General features: G+C 37.1%; 1 protein-coding gene across 4 annotated transcripts in view; it reads left to right on the plus strand.

Annotated features, from left to right (window-relative positions):
- The window catches only part of NEK11 (NIMA related kinase 11), an 82,931-nt gene that overhangs the window by 27,678 nt on the left and 30,849 nt on the right, over positions 1-24,404 (plus strand). For 2 of the 4 annotated variants that reach the window (XM_038161183.1, XM_038161181.1), the window contains exons 5-12: positions 356-420; positions 878-1,004; positions 7,078-7,227; positions 7,310-7,388; positions 7,862-7,947; positions 11,697-11,816; positions 13,434-13,527; positions 14,395-14,530. In XM_038161183.1, the coding sequence (XP_038017111.1) occupies positions 356-420; positions 878-1,004; positions 7,078-7,227; positions 7,310-7,388; positions 7,862-7,947; positions 11,697-11,816; positions 13,434-13,527; positions 14,395-14,530 (857 nt within the window). The remainder of the gene's footprint in view (positions 1-355; positions 421-877; positions 1,005-7,077; positions 7,228-7,309; positions 7,389-7,861; positions 7,948-11,696; positions 11,817-13,433; positions 13,528-14,394; positions 14,531-24,404) is intronic. The other 2 variants (XM_038161203.1, XM_038161194.1) reach the window with 1 other exon arrangement.

A 24,404-nucleotide genomic window follows, 5' to 3' on the forward strand; every position in this document is an offset into this window, starting at 1 on the left:
ATTCTCCTGGCAGAAAATAAGATGTAATGCTCTTAAGACGAGTCAGATAGGAAGACTTGCCTTTCTCCCTTCCTCTGCAGCTCATGCTATGTCTGTATCTGTATTCTTCAGCTGGGATCCCCAGGTATATTTTTATTATCCTGCTTAGGCTCTCACCCTGCATGTGGGTGCCTGTGAATGCACCTCTGTGAAGCTCCTTAATGCCATTGTCCATGGATTGTCGCTGGCAGACTTAGACTCTAGCTGTGGTGGGCTGGTCTTTCTGAAAAGGGCTGAAGTTAAATACCTGAAATACTTAATACATGATTCTGAATTATTTCAGCTGGGTGAGGTTGAATTTCCTTTTCTATTCCAGACGGATACTTCACAGGGATTTGAAAGCCAAGAATATATTTTTGAAAGATAATCTTCTTAAAATTGGTGAGATTTCCATACTTTTTAAAGATATATTTTCATGTGATAGAACAGTCCAGCAGACATTTTGTCAATAAGGTGATTTAAAGAAAATCAGGTCTGAAATAGCATTTTGATTTGTAGTCAAACCTTTATTTGACAGTCAGGCACAGGAGAGGGAGTGAAATCTCTAGCCTTGAGAATGCTTCCAGCTTGGCTGGACCTGGACCTGAGCAGCCCCATTTAGCTTTGAGCCAGGGGTTGAATCAGATGATCTTGAAAAGCCTTTTCAAACCCACATTGTTCTGTGATATTATGCTTTTTATTTTGAAGGATTACAGAAAATAGTTTTTCCCATTTTTTTAAATACTAGCAGAATTTTCTGGATGTACAGTCACGTTATCATGTCTGACAATAAAAAAACCAAATTATACATATACACATGTTTATATTAATAGATTATTGTTTCTACTGATATTTTTAGGAGACTTTGGAGTTTCTTGTCTTTTGATGGGTTCATGTGATCTTGCAACTACTTTTACTGGGACGCCATACTACATGAGTCCAGAAGTACTGAAGCACCAGGGATATAATACAAAATCTGACATTTGGTGAGTAGTCATAATGCTATTTTGGTTGGATTAGGCATTTATCTCCACTAAAACTATTTCAGGGCATTAGGATCAAATGTTGCAATCTGAAGCCTTGCCCTTTGTGTTAAGAAGCATATAGCTGGCTTTTGTTCTGGGTTATTTGAGACTTTAAAGGAGAATAAAATTCAGGTCCATTCTCTGGTGTGATATGGAATGATTGTAGACAAAGTTCAGGTTTTTCTCTTTTTTTCTTGAATTGAGATAGATTAATTGAAAGAAGCAACTTTCTGTGAAACTTCAGGTAGATGAGCAAAGAGTTATTCTGGCTGAGAGGACAGCAGAAGGGCCTTCTTAGGAACTAAATTTAAGAACATTAGCTAATGTTAATAGCAAGAAAGTATTTGGAGGTGGAGCTAAAATGAGAATGGCTGCGGTGTTAGAACAGAAACAAAAAGGCACTCTGTTTTAGAAGACTCTCAAAGGTAGAAAGAAAAGTGTTAGTTCTGCATTTAGATGGCACAAATTCTTGAGATCAGGTGATAATTAAAGGATCAATTTTAGGAGCTGAGGTCTGTTGAAAGACTTTAGGAAACTTGTAAGTGTGCAGGTACTCTTCCAATTCTTCTAAGATGAAGAATGATTCTTCTGGAATGATGAAAATATATGGCTTGTTTATATGTATGTCCTAAAGCATCTCATGTTTTAAGATTATAGTTAAAAGTGTTGAGTTTTTAAATTTTGTCATAGTAATTCATTTAAGGGCCTTTTTTCTTTTATGAGGTGTTCTATTGTTTTGGTTTTTTTTCTGTAGGTATGTATATCAGAAGATTAATTTTTTAAATAAATATTTTTAAATAAATATTTCAAATCAGGAAAGTTCCTTTGTAAAACATTTGGCCCCTGGAATATAGTTTGATTACTTGATAATTTACTCTAGCTTTGTCTCAGTTCTGCCTTTTCAAAATATACTTGTGGCTGGAGGATATAATTCTAAAAGTAGAGAACAGTCATCTATATTTTCAAGTGGTACCAACCATTTTTCACAGTTGACATATTCAGTCCAGTCACCAGATATGTCAGGAATCCCATCTCATGGCCTTTGTAGCTGACTGCTATGGATTTGATGTCAGATTCTTGTTCATCTGTAGCAAATATCAGTTAATACATGTAGTCAATAAAAATATATTGGGAGAAGATTTGAAAAGATGTCAAAACAAATGAATAGACAGGGAAGCCTGCCTTTTGTGCTCTTCTACTGTAAGGAATAATTTCTTTTATTGCAGTGCAAATAGAAGGTAAAATAAATGTTTAAGTTCTATTTGTGGTTACTAGTGTCAATTCATACAGGTCATCCAAGTTGTATAGAGTAAGCATAATCAGAGTTTAGTCCAATACTTTTATAAATCCTGTGTTGATAACACTTTCAAAATTTACAAAAACATAGAAAAAAGCCCCCCATCCCAAACTCAGTAGCTACTAGCTTTCTGCTATACTTTCTGCCTTCTGTGATCTTTCCAAAGCATTACCAAGAGCACTCGCGTGAGGATGAAACTGCCTTCAGCAGGAGCTTCTTGGCCCTCACTGTAGGGGCACTAAGGAGGAGGTGTGCCCTGATTACTGAGTACTGACTTCCCCAGCCCACAATCCCCTTCTTTTGTTGAGGCAGGAAACTCTTCTGATCAGGACTGATGTGTTCGATTGATACTCTCATCTTTTAATCTTTGAATAATAATTCTATTTGATTTTTTTTCCACTGTGCCCATTTAACAGGGGCCAAAAGACAAGAAGATGTTGAGCCTACAGGGTAGCTCTGGAGGCTCCAGGTGAGATTAAGTCCTTGGGCCGCTGTGCAGGAGGCTCTGTTGCTCATGAAGAATCAAAGACTCATTGAATGCTTTGGGTTGGAAGGGCCCTTAAAGATCATCTTATTCCAACTCCCCTGCTGTGGGCAGGGACACCTTCTGCTAGATGAGGTTGCTCAAAGCCCCATCCAGCCTGGCCTTGAACTCTGTCTCAGTTTGAAGTTGTTACCCCTTGTCCTATCATTACATGCCTTTGTAAAACGTCTCTCTCTGGCTCTCTATCACTTTTTGTGCTGGAAGGTGCTCAAAGGTCTCCCTGGAGCCTTCTCTTCTCCTGGCTGAACAACCCCTGATCTCCTGGATTCAACCCCAGTCTGAATCCATGGAAGGGGTGTTCCAGCCCTCAGATGATCTTTGTGTACCTCCTCTGGACTTGCCTCAACAGGTCTGCATCCTTCTCATCTTGAGGGCCCAGAGCTGGATGCAGTTCTCCATGTGGGGTCTCAGAATAGTGGAATAGAGGGAAGAAGTTCCTTCCTGAGCCTGCTGGTCACACTGTTTCTGATGCAGCCCAGGATGGGGCTGGCTTTCTGGGCTCTCAGCACACATTGCCAAGTCATGTTGAGCTCTTCAACAAGCAACATCATCCAAGTCCTTCTCCTCAGGCTTGCTTTTCCATTCTGTGCCCAGTCTGTGTTTGTGACCTAAGTGCAGGACCTTGCAATTTACCTTGTACTCCATAATGCTGGCACAAGCTCACCTCTCAGGTCTGCCAAGCTCCCTCTGGATGACAGCTCTTCCTTCCAGCATGTTGGCAATACCACGCAGCTTGTCAGCAAACTTGCTGAAGATACGCTCAGTCCCTCTGTCCACGTTGCTGATAGAGATGTTAAACAGCACTGTTTGTTGACCCCCTGAGGACTTTCAAAGAGTTGCCCAAGTCTTTTATATGTAGCTGAAGTGACATTCTCTCTTCAGACTTGTCTTTCTGATCTCCAGCAGGACTCAAAAATTCACACACAAAAATTCAGACTTACAAGTGTTCCCATGTTAAATGCAAGATAATGTAAAATACCTTCTGGAAAAGACAGTTACTGCTATCTCGCCTTGTTATTGTGATCCTCTCACTGCTCAGTTCAGTTCATTGGAAAGACCTTAATTTCTGCTGCATTACTGATGTGCTCCAAAGAGACACTCTACTTTTCAGGTTCACTGAAACATTCTGCAACTGGCTTTTCAAAACTGGCTTGAGTGCAGCAACTGTGCACAGTGCAGCAGCTAGTGCAAGAAATATTGTCCTTTATAGCCCAAGGTCAATAGATGGGGGAAAAGCTTAATGTTTTACATTTTTTCCCCATGAAGTTCTGCAGCTGGTCTCAGAGAAGGGGCAGCATTTATGTTTTTCTTCAGTTGAAATGTCAGGACTGGAGTTCTTTGCCATTCCATGCTTTATGTCAAATCTAAATTCACAGGAGGCAAATTAAGTTGGCTCACATGTTTTCCCCAGCGTCCCTGAGCCTGGACTGGCTGGGCCATGAGAGAAAACCTTTGCAGATGACACAGTCTGGGGTTTCCTCCTTTCCAGACAAGAAGTTTCTTCAGGGAACTGATCTCAGTTCAGCAGTTCACCGCCCCTTCTTCCCATCGCTGCTTCCTGCTGTAGATCTGGCAGACGGAGCAGAGTCAGAGCAGGGCTGGCAGCTGAACCAAGACAGAGAGAGCCCCAGAGGCCAGGCTGGGTCAGGAGTCAGTCACTGGTGTCTGTGTGTGTGACACTGGTAGCCCAACCCAGCGTGACCCCGAGGCGCTGCTGTGCCGCTGTCCTGGTGTCCCTTCTTGCCCTCGCACGCCCTGTGGTGACACTGGTGTTGTTGGGGCTCGGCCGACGTTGCCATGCCTCCAGTGCTATGGCAGAGACAAAGCAATGTCACAATCACATGTAAATCCATTGTACTCTGTCTTCCATCAAGTACTGTCAGATTTTGACAGATGATTTGTCTGTTGTGTTTGGGTAAATTGGGCTGCCCACACCACAGATCTTGAGGCTTTCATTTTATTGTGCTTGCTTGTCTGTGCTCTCCCCCCAGTTTGTCTCTTGCTTTAATATTAACGTACAAAAAATGAAGCAATGTGAAGGCTGAGGGGATGGGGTTGAGGAAGACAGCAGGAGGGAGTTCCCATTTAAGGGCTGGTGAGTGAGTATTGAGGAAATTAAATTCAGAGACATATTCCTCACAGACTCTGAAGCCAACGAATTCTTAAGACCTTCTGATGCAATCTGACTAAGAGATATAAGCCTTAGAGGTATATGCATTAAAGTTGAATTTAAAGTTAACTTGGATCTTATAACCTTTGAAGAACTGTAACATTTTTTTCAAAAGATCAGAAGATGTTAAAAGGATGACAATATTTATGTAAGCAACTTAAACCTCGAAAAAAACCTCAGGGTTGTTTCTCCTAAGAGGGAGGAGTTAGAGGTCTGTCAGTTGAGTTTGGGGAGAACACACTGAAGCCTGTCCAGATGCTCCATTTTATGATGTAATTGAGCATAAGTAGCTTCAGCATGAACTTGTCATGCCACAATTTTGCTGAAATTATGTGCTCTTCGGGAACTTTGTCAAACCAGCTCGTGAATATAGGGAGTTGTCAAAGCAAATGTGCTGGCTGGCTGGTTTAATGAGCATTTTAGAATTTTATGACATTGGCACTTATGCAGGCTAAGATTATAAAAGTAATTAAATTATATGTTTGGATCATGTGTGAATTGCTTATGGGAGTTGGGAAGCAATTTCCTCCTGCTCCTCACAAGATACTTAGAGCAGAAGTGTAGAAACACAACTGAGAAATGCAGTTTTGAGGCAAAAGCTTGCCTATTATTTCTTTGGGTGTTTGCAGCTCAGCAGCTCTCTTGGGAAGAAAGAGCCTCATTCAGGAATCCAGGGCAGCATTTCTCAGCTCAGGAGACATTTATTTAATTTCAAAGATTTTGATCCTGCAGAAAGAAACTTTTTTCTTTTTCCTTCATTTTTCTTTACTTTTTTCCCTGTTTTTTTTTCTTTCATAGGACAGATGGGATTTTCCCTGCATAGCCTGTTCGTAGCCCTAGCTGCAGAAGAATGCCCAGGGCATTCTTTTCATCTTTCTCCACCTCAGGTGTAGTCTGAATGCTAAACTAGATGAATAAATCAGCTTCCCTGATGTGTCAAATCCCGTGTTCCTAATGGCTCATTAAACAATTTCTAGCTGCCAGAATCAAGCAGCTTCCAAAACATATTGATTCTGCAAAAAGAAGTTATAGTACAGTCTGTCAGGTTGGGATTTTCCTTCTTTTTTTCTTCTCTCTGGCTGATTTCCATTTTTATTTGATGCTTTCAGATGCTGTGTGCATAGGTTTTTGGTTTTTTTTTGTTGTTGTTGTTCTTTTTGCCCTTAGTATTTTCTCAGGTAGTAATTATTTTGTTTTAGAGTCTGAACATGCATCATAAGTAGAGATTATAATCTGTGTCTTACTGTTTACTGATTTTGTAAGTTTGAAGGCTGTTTGACAGTTAAATCTTTAAAAAACCTAGGCAACCATTTATTTACCTCAGCAGTTGGTCTTTAGTTGCTTCTTAGCAAAAATGGTCTGCTAATGGTTTTCACATATTTGCTTGAAAAATACCAGTGAGTGGAGTACCCCACCATTCTCTCTCTTCCTTATTTGCACTGAATGTAGAGCCTGGGTTTCAGCTTTAGAATTATTTGCTCTTGTTTTTTTATTGCCAGATAGACCAAAACAACTCCTCTTCTTTAACCAAAATGAATAACTGAAACTTTATTCATTATTTGCTTTCAAAGATTTTTATACCGCTTTCCTGAAATCCATTCACCCATACATATTTCTTATCATTATGCTTTATTTTCTTAATTCTTCTGGAATCACAGATTAAATTATAAACACTACAGTCAAATACAAAGATATTTAAGCCGGTTGCTTTGATGAGGCTCGACCTGTATCTGGCTCTCACCAGAATTTTCTATGACCTTGATCAAATCAATCAAGTGATCAAGTCAGCACCCCTGACTGGAGAAAGACCTGAGCATCCTCCAAGGATGCAAAACTCAGCTGCCCTATTTTTAAAAAAATGTTCATCAGACAGAACTCAGCTGAAGTGCAAACTGTTATGAATAGTCATTATATAAAATTATTATGAGAGTGTTTATTTTAAAATGTTCACCTTGTGACCTTTTATGATGGCCATTAGGACTGGTGAATAATACATACTATTCCCACTTGTTTATTCTTCAAGGTCTCTGGGATGCATTTTGTACGAGATGTGCTGTATGAACCATGCATTTACTGGACAGAATTTTTTGTCTGTTGTGTTAAAAATTGTGGAAGGTGAAACACCTTCTCTTCCTGATAGATATCCAAGCAAACTGAATGCTGTGCTATGCAGGTATGTTGTTTTCTCGTTTAGCAGGCTTTTCAGTAAGTTTGGACAATTGCTTAATTACTACATTTTGTTTTTAATGTTTCAGTATGTTAAGTAAGAATCCTTCACTGAGACCTTCAGCAGCAGAGATCCTAAAATCCCCTTATATTGATGAACAACTACAGGTATGTAAGAAAAAGCACTAGCTGTACACTGCCATTTGAGTATGTATTTTGCAAAAGCAAAATGGAGGCAGGGAAAACATAGTGAGAAAAAAGAATTTGATAGCTCTTGATGGGAGCATTAATCTAGGGGACTTTCAGGGCAATAGTACAAATATGACTAGGGAATGAAGCCCTCATCACTTGATATGCTGAATGTATCCCCTCTTAAATGTTATGGGCAGTAAGAAAACAGACATTTATGCATAATAAATGTACATCACTTGGGCCAGGGTACATATATCTCTGAACTGTTCTGGTTACTCATATTTTAATGAAAACCAATGCCTTTTGCTCTTTTTGCCCAGGCTTCAGGGCCTGTATTGTTTGGCTTTCTGAGACAGTGGGGAAGGAAACTGCTTAGTCAGTTTTTATATTAGGATTCTGGATAACTTTACATCAAGTCTTGATACCCTTTCTGTTTTATTTCCCTGCAGAAAATACAGTACAACTTCACAAACATGACTGTGAAAGACAAGGCACTTAACTGTCAGAAAGAAACTGCTCCCATCTTTGATGCTCTGTAAGTATTTTAAACAGTTTTATGGGCAGCAGTATATGAAATTACAGTGTTGCCAAATAATGTCATTAACACTTGTGTCAATCTCATAGTGCTTTATGTTTAGACAAACCTATTCCCTAGAAATACAAGAGCAACCCCTCCCATTAGGCAGATGCATAATTAAGATTTAGGGAGTAAAAAAAGATTTGCAGATGAAATATTTTTATTATGTGACTGTGTAAATTGCACATCCAATATATGTTGATGTTAATTTAGTACCAATTGGTATGTAAATAAGGACATTTGTTCTGAAATTTTGGAGGTTTAAGCTGTCATTTTAGTTAGGTCATCATCATTTATAGTGCTGCTGTTTCTGTACATACTAAAAATTGAATGTGAAAGCTATGTTTCCTAAATGACACCAGACTAAAAGCATGCACACTTAAACTAATATTAAACGAATGCCTCTGTAGTATGCTGTTATTTTTGTCTCGTAACTTCAGCGAGAAATCAAGAGTAGTGATGTTTCTTGGCTCTTACATCAGCAGCGTCTTCACACATGATCTCTCGCTTAGGCATTGAATATATCTTGAATTAAATAACTGATTAAATTACAATGCTGCAATGTTTAAAGCAAATTCCAGCATGGACATTTTCATTATGCCGGTGTAAATTAGCTCGGCTGTTTCATGGGCAACTCGCCCTCCCCTTTGTCCCCCATCCCTGAGTTTTCTGTACAGTTTTTTTTCTGTTGGGAGCAAGCAAGAACAAAACCAGAAGTTTGTGAGCAAGCAATGAACATCTCTGTTCCTTGTTTCCTTTAAATAATTGTCAAGATTTTAACATCTCTCTGATATTTGTTTTGAATTATTAGGTAACAGCAGTAAAGATTAAAACAATCCAGAACTGGCAGTGCCTTTGAGGCAAGAGGACTTTCACCTTTGTTTTTGTGACCTCTGCTCTTGTACAGGACCCACAGTTTTGCAGCTGTGATCACTTTGCAGATGCTGCCAATTCTGCAGCTCGCAAGCCTCCCTTCAGGAGAGGTGACCACCTTCAGCTTTTCCAAACCAAGTGTAGTTTGCTGACAGTGGTAGGAAGAAAGCAGGGTACAGACAGTTGAGTTCAGCATAGCAAAACCCTTTATACATCATTTCACACAGTTTAACTGCTGTCAGTCTGTCTGTAGGCTCTCATCTTTACAAATTGTGTTTTGAGTTTCTACTTGTCACTTCTATCCTTAATGTCTCTTGATGACAGATGAGTCTCTGGTTTTTTGTGAGGCCAAAGTTTTCCATTTTGGTACGAATAGGTACATTTGGTATAAATAGTTCATTGAACTTTGCAAGCCTTGATGTAAAATGAAACAATTTATATATATATATTCAAGTTAATTCAATTAACTTTGAGAGAATTCCTTCCTTTTCAAATTACATGTAGTTAACTACAGAGATGCTCCTTAGAGATATACTATAAATAGTTTTGGGGCACTGAAATGTTTCCCAGATATTATGCCATGAATATATGAATTATATCCATATTCATATATTGTATTCATATTAATATAATTATATCCATATTAATTAGGAGTTATATTCAGTATTTTATGCTTGTTGAAACATAGATTATGAAAATCTTTCGGAAACTTTTTATCTTTTGCCTTTGTCTTGTGGACACAAGATTTCAGATGCACCAAAACCATTGTATCTGCTTTGGGGAAGCAGTATTGTTACTTGCAGAATGTATATCCAAACTTCAAATATCCTCCTGCTTCTAGAGGAGACTGATGGTGGTTTTACACTTTGTATTTTTTGTAAAATATGTACTGTATTCTATACCTGATCCATTGCCTTGAGTGTATTGAGTCTCATCACCTTCCAAATGGACATCATTTTCTGACAGAGCTAGCATGTGGGAAGGACATTTATATAAATCCCAGAATCTCTAAGTATACTTTTTCAGAATCCAGTTTGTAGTCTCTAAGAAGAAGAGCAAGGAGTTCTAACTACAAACATCGTGCTCTTATGCTACTGTTAGAAGGAAATAGAAAGTCTTCTTCTATGCAGAGGTCTGGAGCTCCTATAAATCCTGAAGCAATGAATGTCAATTTATCTTGAGGTTTTAAAAATCAGGGCATCAATTAGAGAAGAAATCCCAGGAGAAGCTTTACTGTAGCTTATCCTCACTTGTACTACAGTGTGATTATTTTTGCCCAAGTGTTTGGAATATGCAAGAAGTCATAGTCTTACAATGACTCTCATTGTACTTATGAGAGCATTAGCTGCCAGTATTGTCACTGGTAAGTAAAATGGCAAATAATTCCTGCAATCCAAGATCTAAAGAGGTAAGCAAAATGAACTAAAAATATGTGAAAAATGACAGAGAGCAAAAAAGAGGAGAAAAATATTAAACATAGTGAATTCCCCACATCTGCTGTCTTGCTGCAATACTCTACTTCCAGTGAGTGTACAAACAGTTGCTTGCTGTGGTGTTCTCCTCAACCATTACTACTTTATATTTATGCTTACTTTTTTCTCACCAGGAATTCTTTTTGCCATGCAAAGCGAAAAGGTTGAGTCTAGTTTCTTCTAGTAAAGGTCTCTGATGGCTTATTTTAATCTGTTCTCATTCAAGCAATAAATTTAAAATATTTAAGTAAGTATAAGGCTGTACAAGTTCAGTTTCAACTTGAATGAAAAATTGCTTTTTTCCCCATGAGATTCTTTTAATTTGAATTAGAGTTTTTTGCAGGAGACAAGAAATATGTCTACATTATTCATACTTGAAGAGTTAGTTCCATTCTTATGAATAATTGAAGTCTTCTTGTCTTTGTCCTTAATCTTTCATATTTCACACTAATATTCATATCTTTGCACTGTTTGAAAAACATAATGAATCTTCTCTGCTCATTTATTAAAATCCTGATTTCAAAATGATATTCCAGAAGGAGTGTTACAGTTTGTATGGTTACAAACCTGGCCTCTTGGATTATCAGAAGTGAATTTATCTCATAAGAGCATAAACAGTAATTTGAAATGAATAGTTGGAATTATAAATACATAGTATAATAGATATATGTTGTGTAAGTGAAAGGAAACTGCCAAAGCGTTTCAAACTGGGGTTTAATTTTTGTTTTAATTACTGTAGGATGTGAGATAAAAATCTGAGATTAGTATCCTTTTTCTGATAAAGGACTAATATTGCTCTCCTTGGTTGATAAATACAGCTGAAATACATAAGTCAATAATTCATGCTCAGCTTTCAGAGATGGTCTACGGAGACCATTTTACCTGTGAACTCTTGTTATTGATTAGGACCAGAAATTCAAGAGGAGAACATTATAATTATATCTGTCATTAAGGACACATAAATATTCTCATTTATTCCAGACAGCTTGTAACAATCAATGTAAAATGTACGAGCCATATTACAGCTCTCATTTAATGACTGCCTTTGTACTTGGAATATGCCCAATAATGAAGCCCGACAGGGTAAATATTTCACTGTGCTTCAATATTTATTCTTTTAAGGAGATGAATCTGCCTTTTTCCATCCTCACCTGAAATGAATCACCCTCTTCACAGATCCAAGTTTAAATATTTCAATTTAAAGAGGCATTTGCTTTCCAAACTAAAGTCTATTTAGTCTGCTACAGTTCCAGAGACTTTCTAATTATTCCATTTGAAATGTCACCATGTTTCAATATCCAGTCAAAATACTGAATATTTACATTTTTATATGAAGATGGGTTTGCTTGCATTCAATTTCAGGCAGAAGAAAGTTCATTTGCAAACTCTGCAGGAACTTTCTGAAGTTCAGAAAATGACACCGCGGGAGCGAATGAGGCTGAGGAAGTTAAATGCTGCAGATGAGAAGGCAAAGAAGTTGAAGTAAGTTGTGCCCAAACCATGCAATTTTGCCCACCCAACGGTCTAATGGGAGAGTTAGTATTGTCAAGGTAGAAATAAAAATATTATGGGTCTTCAGCTACTCAAAGTCAATGAGGATTTTGCATGATAAAAAATTACACTGATTATTTATCTAGGAAAAAAATTAAAACATAAGCTCAAAACTGGTGCTTCAAATACTAGTTAGGGTTAGGGTTACTGGTGCTTCTGGTTAAATAACTATGTGAGAGATTTTCAAATGTGCTACAATAGGAGGCATTTTTAAAATGACTGTTGATGTTAAGAATTGCATGGTCTGAGGAGTCAGACATTTAGTTACAATTCAGTTTTTGTCAATTGTTTTGGCCTCAGAGGTTTTCCAGTAGCAGTTAATAGCTCAGAGGATAGATAGCCTTGTCAAAAGATCAAATGGGGATAATGGACATGTTGTAAAGTGTTTATGATTGATGGGTTTTTTCATTAAGTGAGGCATAATAAAATGTTTTGGAAGAGAGTAGGTACAGTTTCTGATGGAATATGAGAAACAACTGGAAGGTTTATTTGGGATTTTTTAATAAAAACCAGAGTATACTGTTTTGATGACACATTTGAAGCAAAGAACTAAGACCTTCATGTCCTTTTGGAAAATGTGTCTGAAGAGCACTTGTGTCTGACTGGCATACATAAATTGATTCTCATTTTAAAAAAACCCTCTCCTTGAACTGAAACCACTGTATAAAAAAGTATTAAATTTAGCACCTCTTCTGCATGGTGCTTTCAGTAATATTTAAAGCCAATTCTTGTACTAATATGAAATTTGTAAATAGGAAGTCTGTCTCACTTTTAAAAAATGAATGGAAATCAGAAACTAATACTAATTGCAAGATTGTTCTTGTTCAGTTTTCATTTTCATTGCTTTCTCGCATTTTGGTGCTTTCTGATGAGATTTTCACATTTTGTCTTTCCCCCAAAACCAAAATGAAATATATTTGTTTTGTAATATGAAGGCAACATTAATATTCAGACCTTGTTCTCAGTCATGAATCTTTAAAATGGATCAACATTGAGCTCTTGATCATTATCAGCTGACTCTGGTTGAAAATGTTGGAAACAATGCAAAAATGTTACCTTCTCAAACTGGAGATCTGCTCGCAGCAGTGCAAATCCAGAGGTGGGTGGGAAGGGAATGGAAAGACTGCTTAATGTAGCACCTGTCTTAAGTGATTCCACACAGAAACCCATAGTTACCTACTGGCCCCCAGAGGAAGAGTTTGTAGCACACAAATGTTGCGTGCCTGTCTACAGCTGAAAGGTCCCAGCACTACCTGGTGGAATAAAGCCAAAAGTATTTAAGACCTTTGGAAGAACTAGAAAAGACTGGTACTAATAATTTACTATTTCTTGATTACATTATGCAAGTTGTGAAGGCAAAATATAACAGGGTTTGGAAATAAGGTCTGAAATCTCTTTTTGTGCTCATTGAAACCTGAGTAGATGCCATGAATATTTGGCAACATGAAAATCTCTGTATGGAATTTGTTTTCCCATGTCTGCTTTTAGAAGATCCCTTTGTGCATGCCCTGATGTCACATTCTAAATACAAGTGTTCTGTGTTTACAGGCAGCTGGCAGAAGAAAAATATCAAGAAAATATCAAAAGAATGCAAGAATTCAGGTCCCGTAATTTTCAGCAGCTGAATGTCAACGTCTTACATGTAAGTATGGGCTCTTGTTTTGAAGGTCTCATTTATGTGCACCCAGTGAATAACACTTTTCTGTTTCCCACATGATTTCTTTAGCATTAGAGGCACAGGCCTGATCTAAGACTAATAATTGGGAAGTGCATCAAAGTCTGGACTGCTTAGCTGAACTGGTTGATCTGTGGTGAGGCAAAGTACATTCAGTTATTCAGATATGGTTGAACAAGCTCTCTATTCTTTGAGCAATTTTATTTTTTTCAGTTGCCTTTTCTTCATTTGCTCTTAAATCTAAATCTGCTCTCTGAAATGTTTTTACTGACTGTATGACATCAGAGTTCAAAATGCATTTCTTTTCAAGATGTTTAGAATTATAATCCTTTAAACGTTTTATATTTGGTGTGGCTGTGGGTTCTTTTCATTTGGTTAAGCATATTAACACTTCAGCTGGCTTTCTAGTAAGAATGAAGCCTTGGAATGACTCCCAGAATAAGTTGTCCTTTGCTTTCAAGCAATCTGCAACAGAAGATGAGCCAGTTCAATTCTAGCACCACATCCTATTGTAGAAAGAAAAGGGTCAGTTTGGAAATAGTTGGTGAATGCATCACAGAAATAAATTTTTTGTGTGCTTTGTATTCTATCTTTTATTTTGCATGTTCTCTGGTTTCTGTTTTCCATTGTATCCAGAGGGAAAAAAAATAAAATTAAACCCGCTTCTTCTTATGGCTGAGTCACTACTGATCATTTACAAAAATGTTAGGATTTTATTTTAGTATTTGCCTAATACATGTCCCAGGAATTTTATAGATCAGGGCAACCATTATGTTGTGATGGTGCTGAAAACTCTTTTCCTGTTTCTCCATGCTGCTTCATCATTTGACTAAGGAATCTGATGAGCAGACTTCAAAACACCTCATTCATTCTCAGCCAGCCACTATGGGCAGCTATGTGTCCACAGGACAGGATGAACCAAGAGGGAATGGGACAAGTGAACTCGGCATGTCTGAACTTACAGACCATGGTGAGATTTCAAAATCTGATGTTTAAATGAAAATTCCTATCAAGAAAAAAAGATTTTCCCCTTGTCGTTCATATGTGGTGGGAAAAATGCAGTTTAAAAAATGGTCAGATTTGTTAAGTTGTCATATAATGGTGGAGAGAGAAGGAAGTTAATCTGAGCGAATGTACGTGCAGCAGATGTATAGCAAGGTTACATGGCAGGAGGTCTGTGCTCCCAAAGTTTGAGTGACCTGTGAGCAGAGATAAAGGTGAATGTACTTCCTCCAAAGGAGATGTTGAATTAGAAGGAAATAGCTTAAACCTTCCACATATGAAATGATTTGCATTAGAAAAGCATTTCCTAACTCATTTCTCCAGTGAAAAAAGGAGTACAAGAATTCAAAGTGTTTGCACCTTTGGTACACTTCAATGCCCTTTTCTTTAACAATGAGAGAAGCAGATGGAAACTCTTTAAACTCTGCTTATCTATATTGTCCACAAACACTTAGCTATTGCCTAAAGAATATGAAGTACTATATAACATGTATTTTTCTGTTATAGACAAAAAATAGTCAAGGTTTTTGAAAAGGGTCAGACTGTAGAAATCTTGTGGTCAATGAGGAGAATATTTTGAAGATGAGATTTTTATGGTTTTGTCTGCAATGTTCTGGAGTAGTGTCTTACTCATATATTTAAAAATCATTGTATGAGCACTATTATGGTGAAATATTTTTAATCAGATTAAAATCATACAAATATGCATCAGTATACTTTAAAGTAGGAGGACTACTTTTCTCTAATAGCACTGCCTTTTAGTGTTGGTTTATGCACATCTGTGAAAGTATAGGTCATTAAATTAATGGCATCAGAATCAGTTTTCCTGTGGTGGAGGTGTTTTGGGGTTTTTTTAATAGCAAATGGCTATTTTTTCTTTCAATGTACCCTCATTTGTGTCTATGTGGTTGGCTTGCTGTTTCACAGCATGAGGAGAGATGGCCTGTGTAGGAGAGAACCCAGCTTCTAGAAATACATCCTGGGGGGAGGGTGGGGAAACGTGCAAAGGGTGGACTGAGAGAAAGCAGTAAACGTGGGTGAGAGATGGGCTGGGAGAAGCATACAAAGACTCCTAAATAGAAACAGAACAACATGCACGGAAGGAAAGAAACTGATTTTTCTGCCTTTATAGGTCATTAAGCTTTTAAACTATAATGACAGGAATGAGATGCATTTGTATCTGTGATGCAAAAGCTGGGTCAGTCCATTGTACAAAACTGAATGCATGTTTAATTGCTTGTGCCAGTGTCTCTGATGGAGGAGTGGTGGGTTCATGACAAAAAAAGAGTTATGGATGAGCAAGAGAAATTACATGGTTTCTTTTCTTTGCTTTGTGAATACCTTGTTATTCCTGAAGCTGATGTCAAAGCTTGTTCTTATTCTATTCAGTATTCATGCTCTTCTTTTCTTTAAGCATTTCAGTGCAACCATGCATATCCTACATGTCTAATTATTAAGTTATTAACTGCACCTTTGCATTTGAAAATGTAGAAACTGTTCCAGCTATTGATTTTCCAACAGAATTTAGTTCTTGATCAATGGCTATACAAGAATAAAAGAAAAAAAATAAAAACAAGGCTATAAAATGGTTTTAGCAAGTTGTCTTACATGTTAATTAATCTTGCTGACCCTTATTACATTAGCAGAGGAAGTTAGCCTGTGAAAACCAGACTAACAAGCTCCCTAGTAACAACTAATCACTCAGGACTGTTTGGTAAGGAGAGAAGAGGCAGGAGCAACTTTTAAATTACCTGAAAAAATCCTCTCAAGAAAAGCTGATGAGGAACAGCTAGGGATAGTAGCCCAGACCCAGCAGGTGTTGAGTAAAGTTCAGAGTATTTGTGGCTCATAGCCAGAAGTCCTTCTAAAATTTGCAACATGAGCTGGAGAGAAGAGCAGAGTTTGGAGTGTTGAAAGATCAAGCTATTAAAGGATTAAGGAAAGAAATAGAGAATAAAACACCTTGCACACCTCTTTCAGTGAAAATTATCTAAACCATTATGAATCACAGTTGTATGTCATTGTGGAAGGTGTTAAATACAAAGCTTAAGGTTTAGCTTTAGTAAGTAGTTTTGAATACTCTGGCATCTTGAGTCAGATTTAGTAGTGGTAGTTACACTTAACTGAAAGTTGGGAAAAACAAGGCAGTGTAGATAGATAAACAAAACCCACTATGGGAGTTTGGGCTTTTGAACTTCACAGTGGACAAAAATTAGCCGTGGCAAAAGCATTCAACTGCTACAGACTTCCCTGGGGAGTTAAAGCTTCTCTCCATGTTTGTTTTATGTAATCAGCAATGATATTCTGAACATTTTTTGTTCTAACTCTTAGCCTTGTGCACTTGAGAGACATTTGAAAGAGTTCTTTGAAATCACTTACAGCTGACCAGTTTGTTAGTCTTCAAGCACATTTATTTTCTGCAATATGAAAGATGTGAGTGGACCCTGTGGTTTTGATGTGGAGATGAACTCATTGAACAACAGAAAAGCTTCCTCAGGACTGTTGACAGCTGGTACAAGTTCTTGAGAATCTTACAAGAAATTATCAGATTCTTATTTCTAAAGAGAAATGTTTCAGACAATGTAAATACTGTTTCTTTAGAGTTTTTAAGATGCATTGCTTTATTGCCTAGCAGCCTAATGTATACTTCTCTCCTCCTGTGTATAAACCTCTGTCAACTTCTGTACTGTTCATATGTTTTAATACTGATCACTTTTAGCATACCTGGACCTTCCATCCTTATTCTTTCCATAAAATACTTCCTAGCTCTTACCTGAGAATATATAATAGGTTATTTTGATTTTTTAATGCCCTAAGTTTTGAATTCACAACTCTGTTCTTTGAGTTTCCTCATTTTGCATTATTCCACTTCTCAGGGTCATCTAGTGTTTGTCCTTATATTATCCTGGTTCTAGGGCTTGGTCTCTCTAGCTGGCATGCGTATTAGAACAAAGGATTCTTTTGGTTTTGCTATTACTTTTCTCCACACTGCAGATTTTTAGAGAGGTGGGCAGGGTAACATTACTTGCAACAGTGAAGATTTTAAAATGAACTTTAAATTTCTATTTCTCTGAAGGTACTATAAGTTTCTGAACAGTTTTGCATCTTTAATCATACTATCTAAAGTAAAAAAATATTATCCTTATGTGTAAAAAGACAGACAATGGAGTGGCTAAGAAAGAACTAGAAAAAAATTACTTCTGTGATTACTGTTAGCCATATTAAGTAACTGAAGCATGTTAATTACATCATTGGAACAGTAAATGTTTTTACTTTATTGTTTCAGCTAGTTAGACCACTAACATGTTCCTTAGAATACTAAACCTTTGTAAATAGAAGAAAATGAAAAGTATTTTTGCTCATTTGGAAGTCTTTTATGAAATAGTTTTAATCTGCCTTAAGTTTTTAGATTTGTTAATTGAAAAAAAATTATATTTTACTAATGAGATATTTATGGAAAGATATTTTTTAGTTGTGTTTAGTATTAGTTGAAAAATTTTGATATCTCTGTCTTACGTGTCCAGGAGTTTATGGAATTGCCATGATACAAATAATTTAACTCTATGGCAGACAGTGCAGTTAAGAATATATTGTACTACTAGGAACAATTTTGGGTTACTATAGATGTCTTTGTGTCTCTGCCATCTTCAGTTTCTCCAAGTACATGCAAGAGACAAAGGAGCTGAAATAAGGTTTGTATAGAGATAGTACACAGAAGCACTGAGCCACTGTCAGTGTTAAATTCAAACATTTGTGTGTTGAACATTATATATATATATATATATATATATGTATACATCTGTACACTTCATTTGTTTCCAATGAGCAGTGTAAAATGGAATAGCTAATGATTAGCATTAGGAATAGGTAATGATTAATAACTGAATTCCCTTTATATTTGATTTGGATGTTTTGTTTTCTGCTTCATTTCTCCAGTTCTTTTTATTGATTAGTTATTTCTGAATGTTAAAAAGCATATTTTGCAAGTCATGGCAATGATGCAGGAACGAGCAATGCAAACTGTGTCAGGATAAACTTGTACCTATGTTTCCTGTTCTTGCTGAGGGTTACCTACAAAGTAAATTTTTCATCTTCTCTTGTTATCATCAAAAAGAAAAGCCACCTAGCAATAAATTGCTTAACATCACACACTCACCCACACCCACACACCTTCCCCCGTCTCTTAAACAATATTTCACAAAAGCTATCTGCATTTGGACTAGGACACATAGGTCAATGTACATTTTTTCTGGAGATAACTGCAATTTCAGTGCATGTACTTATCTTTCAATAGTGGGTTTGGTAAGGCAAATTATATTGTAGTGCTGGCACCCAGAGGTCAGTTCATCTAATAGAAATGAAATCAACAAAGCTGTGAAAAAGAAGTCTGCATACTGAACTGCTTATTTCCATTAATGATAATGACTGCAGCTGGAATAAAATCATTCATTTTACAAAACATAAGCAAAATATTATCAACAAGATAATAGGACCATCCATGACCTACAACCCAGCCTGGTTGTTATGGATGAATATGGTCAGTGTCTTCCTCTGCCAGTTAGAACAGGGCAGGCTCATCACATGTTTAATGTTTAATGATGTGGCCTCCCTCTAAAAAGCTACTGGAACAATCACAAAAGTAATGCATTGCTTCCTAATATAGTATTATAATTCTTCTTCATCTTCTGATGTATCTGATTGAGCTTGTCATCCACTTTTCTGGTTCAAAAAGAATAACCAGAGAAGCAAATACCCCCTTTTCCAGAGAACTGGATATTGACATTTTAGGATGCAGAAAGTCATCTTTGCCCTATGTTTTCCACTGATAGACCACCTCAACTTTTTTGTGTGTGCTACTACACACTGGGCAGGGTAATGGCAGATCTCTCACTACATCCCATTTATTATTCAAATGCAGGTAGTTTCACCTTGGTTGCAATGTCTTCTAATGAAGCCAGATTTTACAGCATAGTTCCTCTCAATTCTTTGTACAACTTGACTCCTTTTGACTTGCCTAAGTTTGCAGAGATATTGGATAAATTTGGAAACACTATTTATGGGGCCTTACTGTAAAGAATCCAGAGAAATCTGTATCAGACCATGCATTATACCCACCTATGTGGGAAAATAGTGTGGAATATCAGAAATTTCTTGGTTTACTAGATAGAAAATCCTCTAGGTAGAGGAACTCAGCTCTTGCAGCTGAAAACAGCATGAAGAGCAAGGCATAATCGTGTTATGCAAAAGTAATAGCTAAAGGTTCAGGGTTTCTTATTCAATTTCTACAGTAGAGCTTGCCTTGAAATTGGCTACAAAATCATAAGCTGTATCTAAAAGTGGTTCTGGATAATTCCGTGCAATCCCAGATGCAACAAATCTACCATTTCCTTACCATCATTGTTGATGCTTCTGTTTTGGATCAGTGTTTACAGTTGAAAGATAAACTGGGTACAAAGCTACCAAAGGCCCAGACCTTTTACAGGACCCATAAGGAGAGTTAAATTCCACAAGCCGCACTCTTACAGGTATAAAAACTTGAAACTATGCACTGGCATTTGTGGCTAAAATTGCCACTTTATATTCATATCAATCTCACAGCTGATGGGAGATGGTAAACAAGGGTGGAGAGGATTTATTTTTTTAAAAAGGTACTCAAGAAATTACGTATGCATCTATATTTTTAAGGGCTTGTCCTCATTGTACCACTTCATTGCCTGGAATGAAAGAAAGCCAAAGCAAAACAACACTGGACATAAGGGGCAGTGATAAAATCTTATATCCTGCATTTTTGGATTGCCAGCTGGGGCTTCCGTTGTGTTCACATCCATTTTTGTAAGACTCCCAGCTCTTCATAAACTGCTATTGCAGTTAATAAACATGTTTTTTTGTGGGAAGGAGTCAAGTTAAAAGAGGAGAATAGTTTCAGTTCAACACTTGTGGTATTTAAGTTCTTTGTACAGAAAAATAAAGTTACAAATGAAAGCCATATGAATAAAGGCACATATTATATGATCTCTCTGATCAGTATTATATTGTTTTTTATTTCTGTATACTGCAAAGATTATAACTTGTTGAATTTCAGTATCTTGTAGAATTCCTTAATATCTTGTAATACATTACACCTGGCAAAGCCCTGATTTCATTACAGCTTCAAAATAGCTAAATATGTTCCAGTAATTATGTACATTATTCCTATGTCTCCATGGCTCGTTTTAAGTTATGGATATATTGCTTTGACTTTCAAGTGGGCAAAGTTCAGCTGGCCCTCAAATAGGAAATGTTCACACATTATAAAATACTCTGCTTTTTTCCTAGCCTGTTATTTTAACAAACTGTGTTGAGGGATTTTCAAGGTAGTTTTGTAAATCTTGGAAGGTTAAAAACCTGTAATATTTCTGAGCAGATCTTCCAGCATCTATGCGCACACCCCTTTGTTTTGGTGCCTGTAAAACTGTACTTGTTCATACTCATGGGTAACTAACACTCTTAAAGATGACCATGCATGTGATCACACTGCTCAAAGGCTTTGAGGAAAATCAAGTCTTGTCTTGGTTTTCAGTCTGGCAGGTCAGAATAAAGCAGAATAGTACTTACAGTAAGTGGCATTAAGCACCTTTCTGCATTATTCTTGTTACATTATCCTTTTCACATTGTCCTTTGTAACCAGGAAATCTTGTCTCAATTAGAAGGACAGCATTGCTGTGAGTTCTGCTGTGGTTAACCATTGGTCTCCTCTTCCTTGTGGTTACCCTACTTCCAGGATTTTAAGGCGTGTTCCCTGACTTGCTGCAATGATAGCGTGGGATGCTTGTGGAGAGAAACTCGCTGGGTTAGTTCTGGCATTTGCAGTTACCAGTCCTACACTTGTCCTTGGAACATGGGGTGACAAACTCCTGCGATTCTTGCAGCATCTGAGGGCGTAGCGTGCTCCTCTGACCTCCTCATCTGTCTCTTGTTTTCATTGCTCGGTTTCACACTGAGCCCAACTTGTCCCAGATTCAATTAAAGCAATACTAAATCTGATTTATTATCGCAAAATCAAGATTTAATGAAGTTTCCAAGTTTTACCCAGAAAGTGAAACATTGATCACTGATTTTTTTCCTTTTTTATCATTGACTAAAGCATTATTGTTCTTGTTTAAGGAGAGCAGGAGTTGAACTCTAGCCATAAGCTCCTCAGGAAACCTTTTCCAAATGTATCTACTGTTCAACATGCCTAGCTACTAGAATATTTTCATAGCTTCACAAAAATGCATAGCTTACTTCTTACAAGAAGACTTACACTTGCAGATTCACAGAGGGAAGTTTGCAAGAATGAAGTCTTTACGCAGCAGTTATGTAAAAAAACCCAAATACTTTCAATGTGGGGAGAGTAAATTATGTTAGTGTATAGCTCCTACTTTTTTCCTCATCCATTTTTTAAACTGGTTTATTTTGGCATTGATAAAGAGAGTCTATTTCAAAATTCACCTTGGTCAATGACTACAGTTAAAATTATTCTCGCCTTTTTAAAAATGGCACAGGAATTCCCTTCACTCCTTCCAAAGCATTATGTTAAAAAAACATTTATGAAACAGTCTGTGAATTTAGGAAGCAATTAGAAGCAAATGCACTGAGATTGTATATGTCAAAAAATCCCTGCATACTGGATTCTATAGCAGATACTTACAGATAATTTCAGTGTTTTAAATCTTCCTTAGAAAGTTGCTAGTTTCTATTCCAAGTTGACCTACATGCAGGGCAACATAGCTTTACACTGCACATTAGACACGAGGGTTAACTGATGTAAATACAGATGCACCAGGCTTTTGCTGCAAAAAAAAGCATCAATGAACAGAATGGTGTTGAAAAACATTTTGTAAGGACTCCCAGTCCAGCCCCAGTTGCAGTTTTATGGCTTACTTATCAAACTAGAGGGCATTTCTGGGGAGCTGAGACAAATTAAACGGTGATGCAAGAAGCTGGAGTCAATTCCAAGTGAGGAAGAATTTGCTCTGAAAGAAGCCATAAATGCTGAATTAGTTTGTATTTTCTGCCAGTTTAGCTTTCGCTGCGTGTGGCTGTCAGACAACTGGGTGGAGGGAATGAGAAGGTGACAGCACTGCAGATCTCGGTTAAATTCTCCTGCTGTATTTTCTGCTTCACAGAGCAAAGTGTGCCCCTGTGATCTTGTAAATATGTGCTTTCACAAGTGAATTTCATCTAGATGTATAAGGGCTCAACGCCTTTTTGCTATGTTGCTATCATTTGCTTGTTTTTCTTACTTGTTTAACGTATGGCTTACATTATTGCTTATATCTAACTAAAATGCATTTTGCATCGCTGCAACATCCAGACTCTTGTGTGCTCAACTGCTTACACCAAGTTTGTTTCCATTTGTTTTCTTCTCTTTCTGTAACTTTTGGTTGTAAAAATGTCCCCAATTTAAGTCTTAAAAATAGACCAAATCTCAGGGAGAAGGAAGTGAGTCTCTTAAGGGGCAGATTTTGTGTTAACATGTGGACTTTTTCCTTCCCAACACTGTTGTCAGACTGAAAGGGAAAGTGTCAGGAGGTTGATGTCTGCCAGATTCAGGAGGAAATCAGAGTTTTTATTGGAAAGTATACTTTGACTGATAAAAAAAGTTTAAAATAACTCAGGGAGTAAGATAGTCTTTAAGTTGGTGTCATTAGGTCACTTTTCCTTCAACTTACATCTCTTGGTCTGTTCCTGCTGGAAGCAGTGCAAGTAGTAGGGCAACTTTTACACTAATAAGTACTCTTATGCATAAGTGAAATGGCTTCCAAAACTCGCTAAATGCTCCTTGTTATTGACGAAATCACTGTGTTGTTCTTTCTCTTTATTCACCCATCATTACTAAAAAGATTTCTGAATATTTGTAAGATTTTTAGATTTGCTGATCTTTAAACCATCTCTGAAAGGCAGCATGGCTTCATCTTCATCATCACTGCCTACCAGAGTTCCCATTTCTGTATACGTGACAACTAGGAAGTCAGAAGAGAAACCAAAAAAATATTCAGAAAACTAGGGAAAAATGTGATTAAAATCTTCCTTCTTGCAGTTCATTTTTGTTAACCACTCCCTTTAAGAACTTATTTTCCTCTCATGCTTTGTCTCTGTAGTTATTGATAAAATACCAGGTGGTGGAATGCTTAGGGAAACAAACCTGTGTCCTTAAAATAAAATATTTCTCTTGGAAATTTAATTTTGGTTAAAAAAAGGTAATTTTTCCTTAAATAAACACTTGGAAACTAGCTACTTTCTTTCTAACATCAAGTAGTAGATGATTCCCCTGAGGCCACTCTGATTTACACCCTCTGTATCTCTTTTTCTAGCCCTTTCACAATAGGTAGTTCTTCACTCAGTGACACCCATAAAATAATTGAAGCTTTTTACTTTTTTAAAATGCAAAGAGGAGAATTATAAAATATTAATGTTTAAATTTGGTTATATTTCTAGTTCTCATTTAGGAGAACTCTTTGTCTAAGCTGCTCATGGCCATGTCAGAAGATGATTAATTTAACAACTTTGTAGTCCTTTTGTGCTTCTCTAGAAGGATTGTGCAGAACTTTCATGGGCACAAAAATCATGTACATCCCCTAGTTAATTTCTTAAATGCATGTTCTGAGAGTCTGTTTCAGCCTAGTTTAGAAGAGATGGACAAAAAGATTCCACTGTCTTGCTGAACAATGAATCTTCAGAGCTTGAAAATGCAAATACCATCTATACCTGACCAAAAATGGTGACTCTCTTTGACTAAAAATTTTAAAGTTGAAGGGTTTTGTCTTGCACAAGGAAAAAAAAAACCCACCTCTAATCCCCAAACCAATCTGACTGAGCTT

This window comes from Motacilla alba, chromosome 2, assembly GCF_015832195.1.
Source record: "Motacilla alba alba isolate MOTALB_02 chromosome 2, Motacilla_alba_V1.0_pri, whole genome shotgun sequence".
Lineage (NCBI taxonomy): Eukaryota > Metazoa > Chordata > Aves > Passeriformes > Motacillidae > Motacilla > Motacilla alba.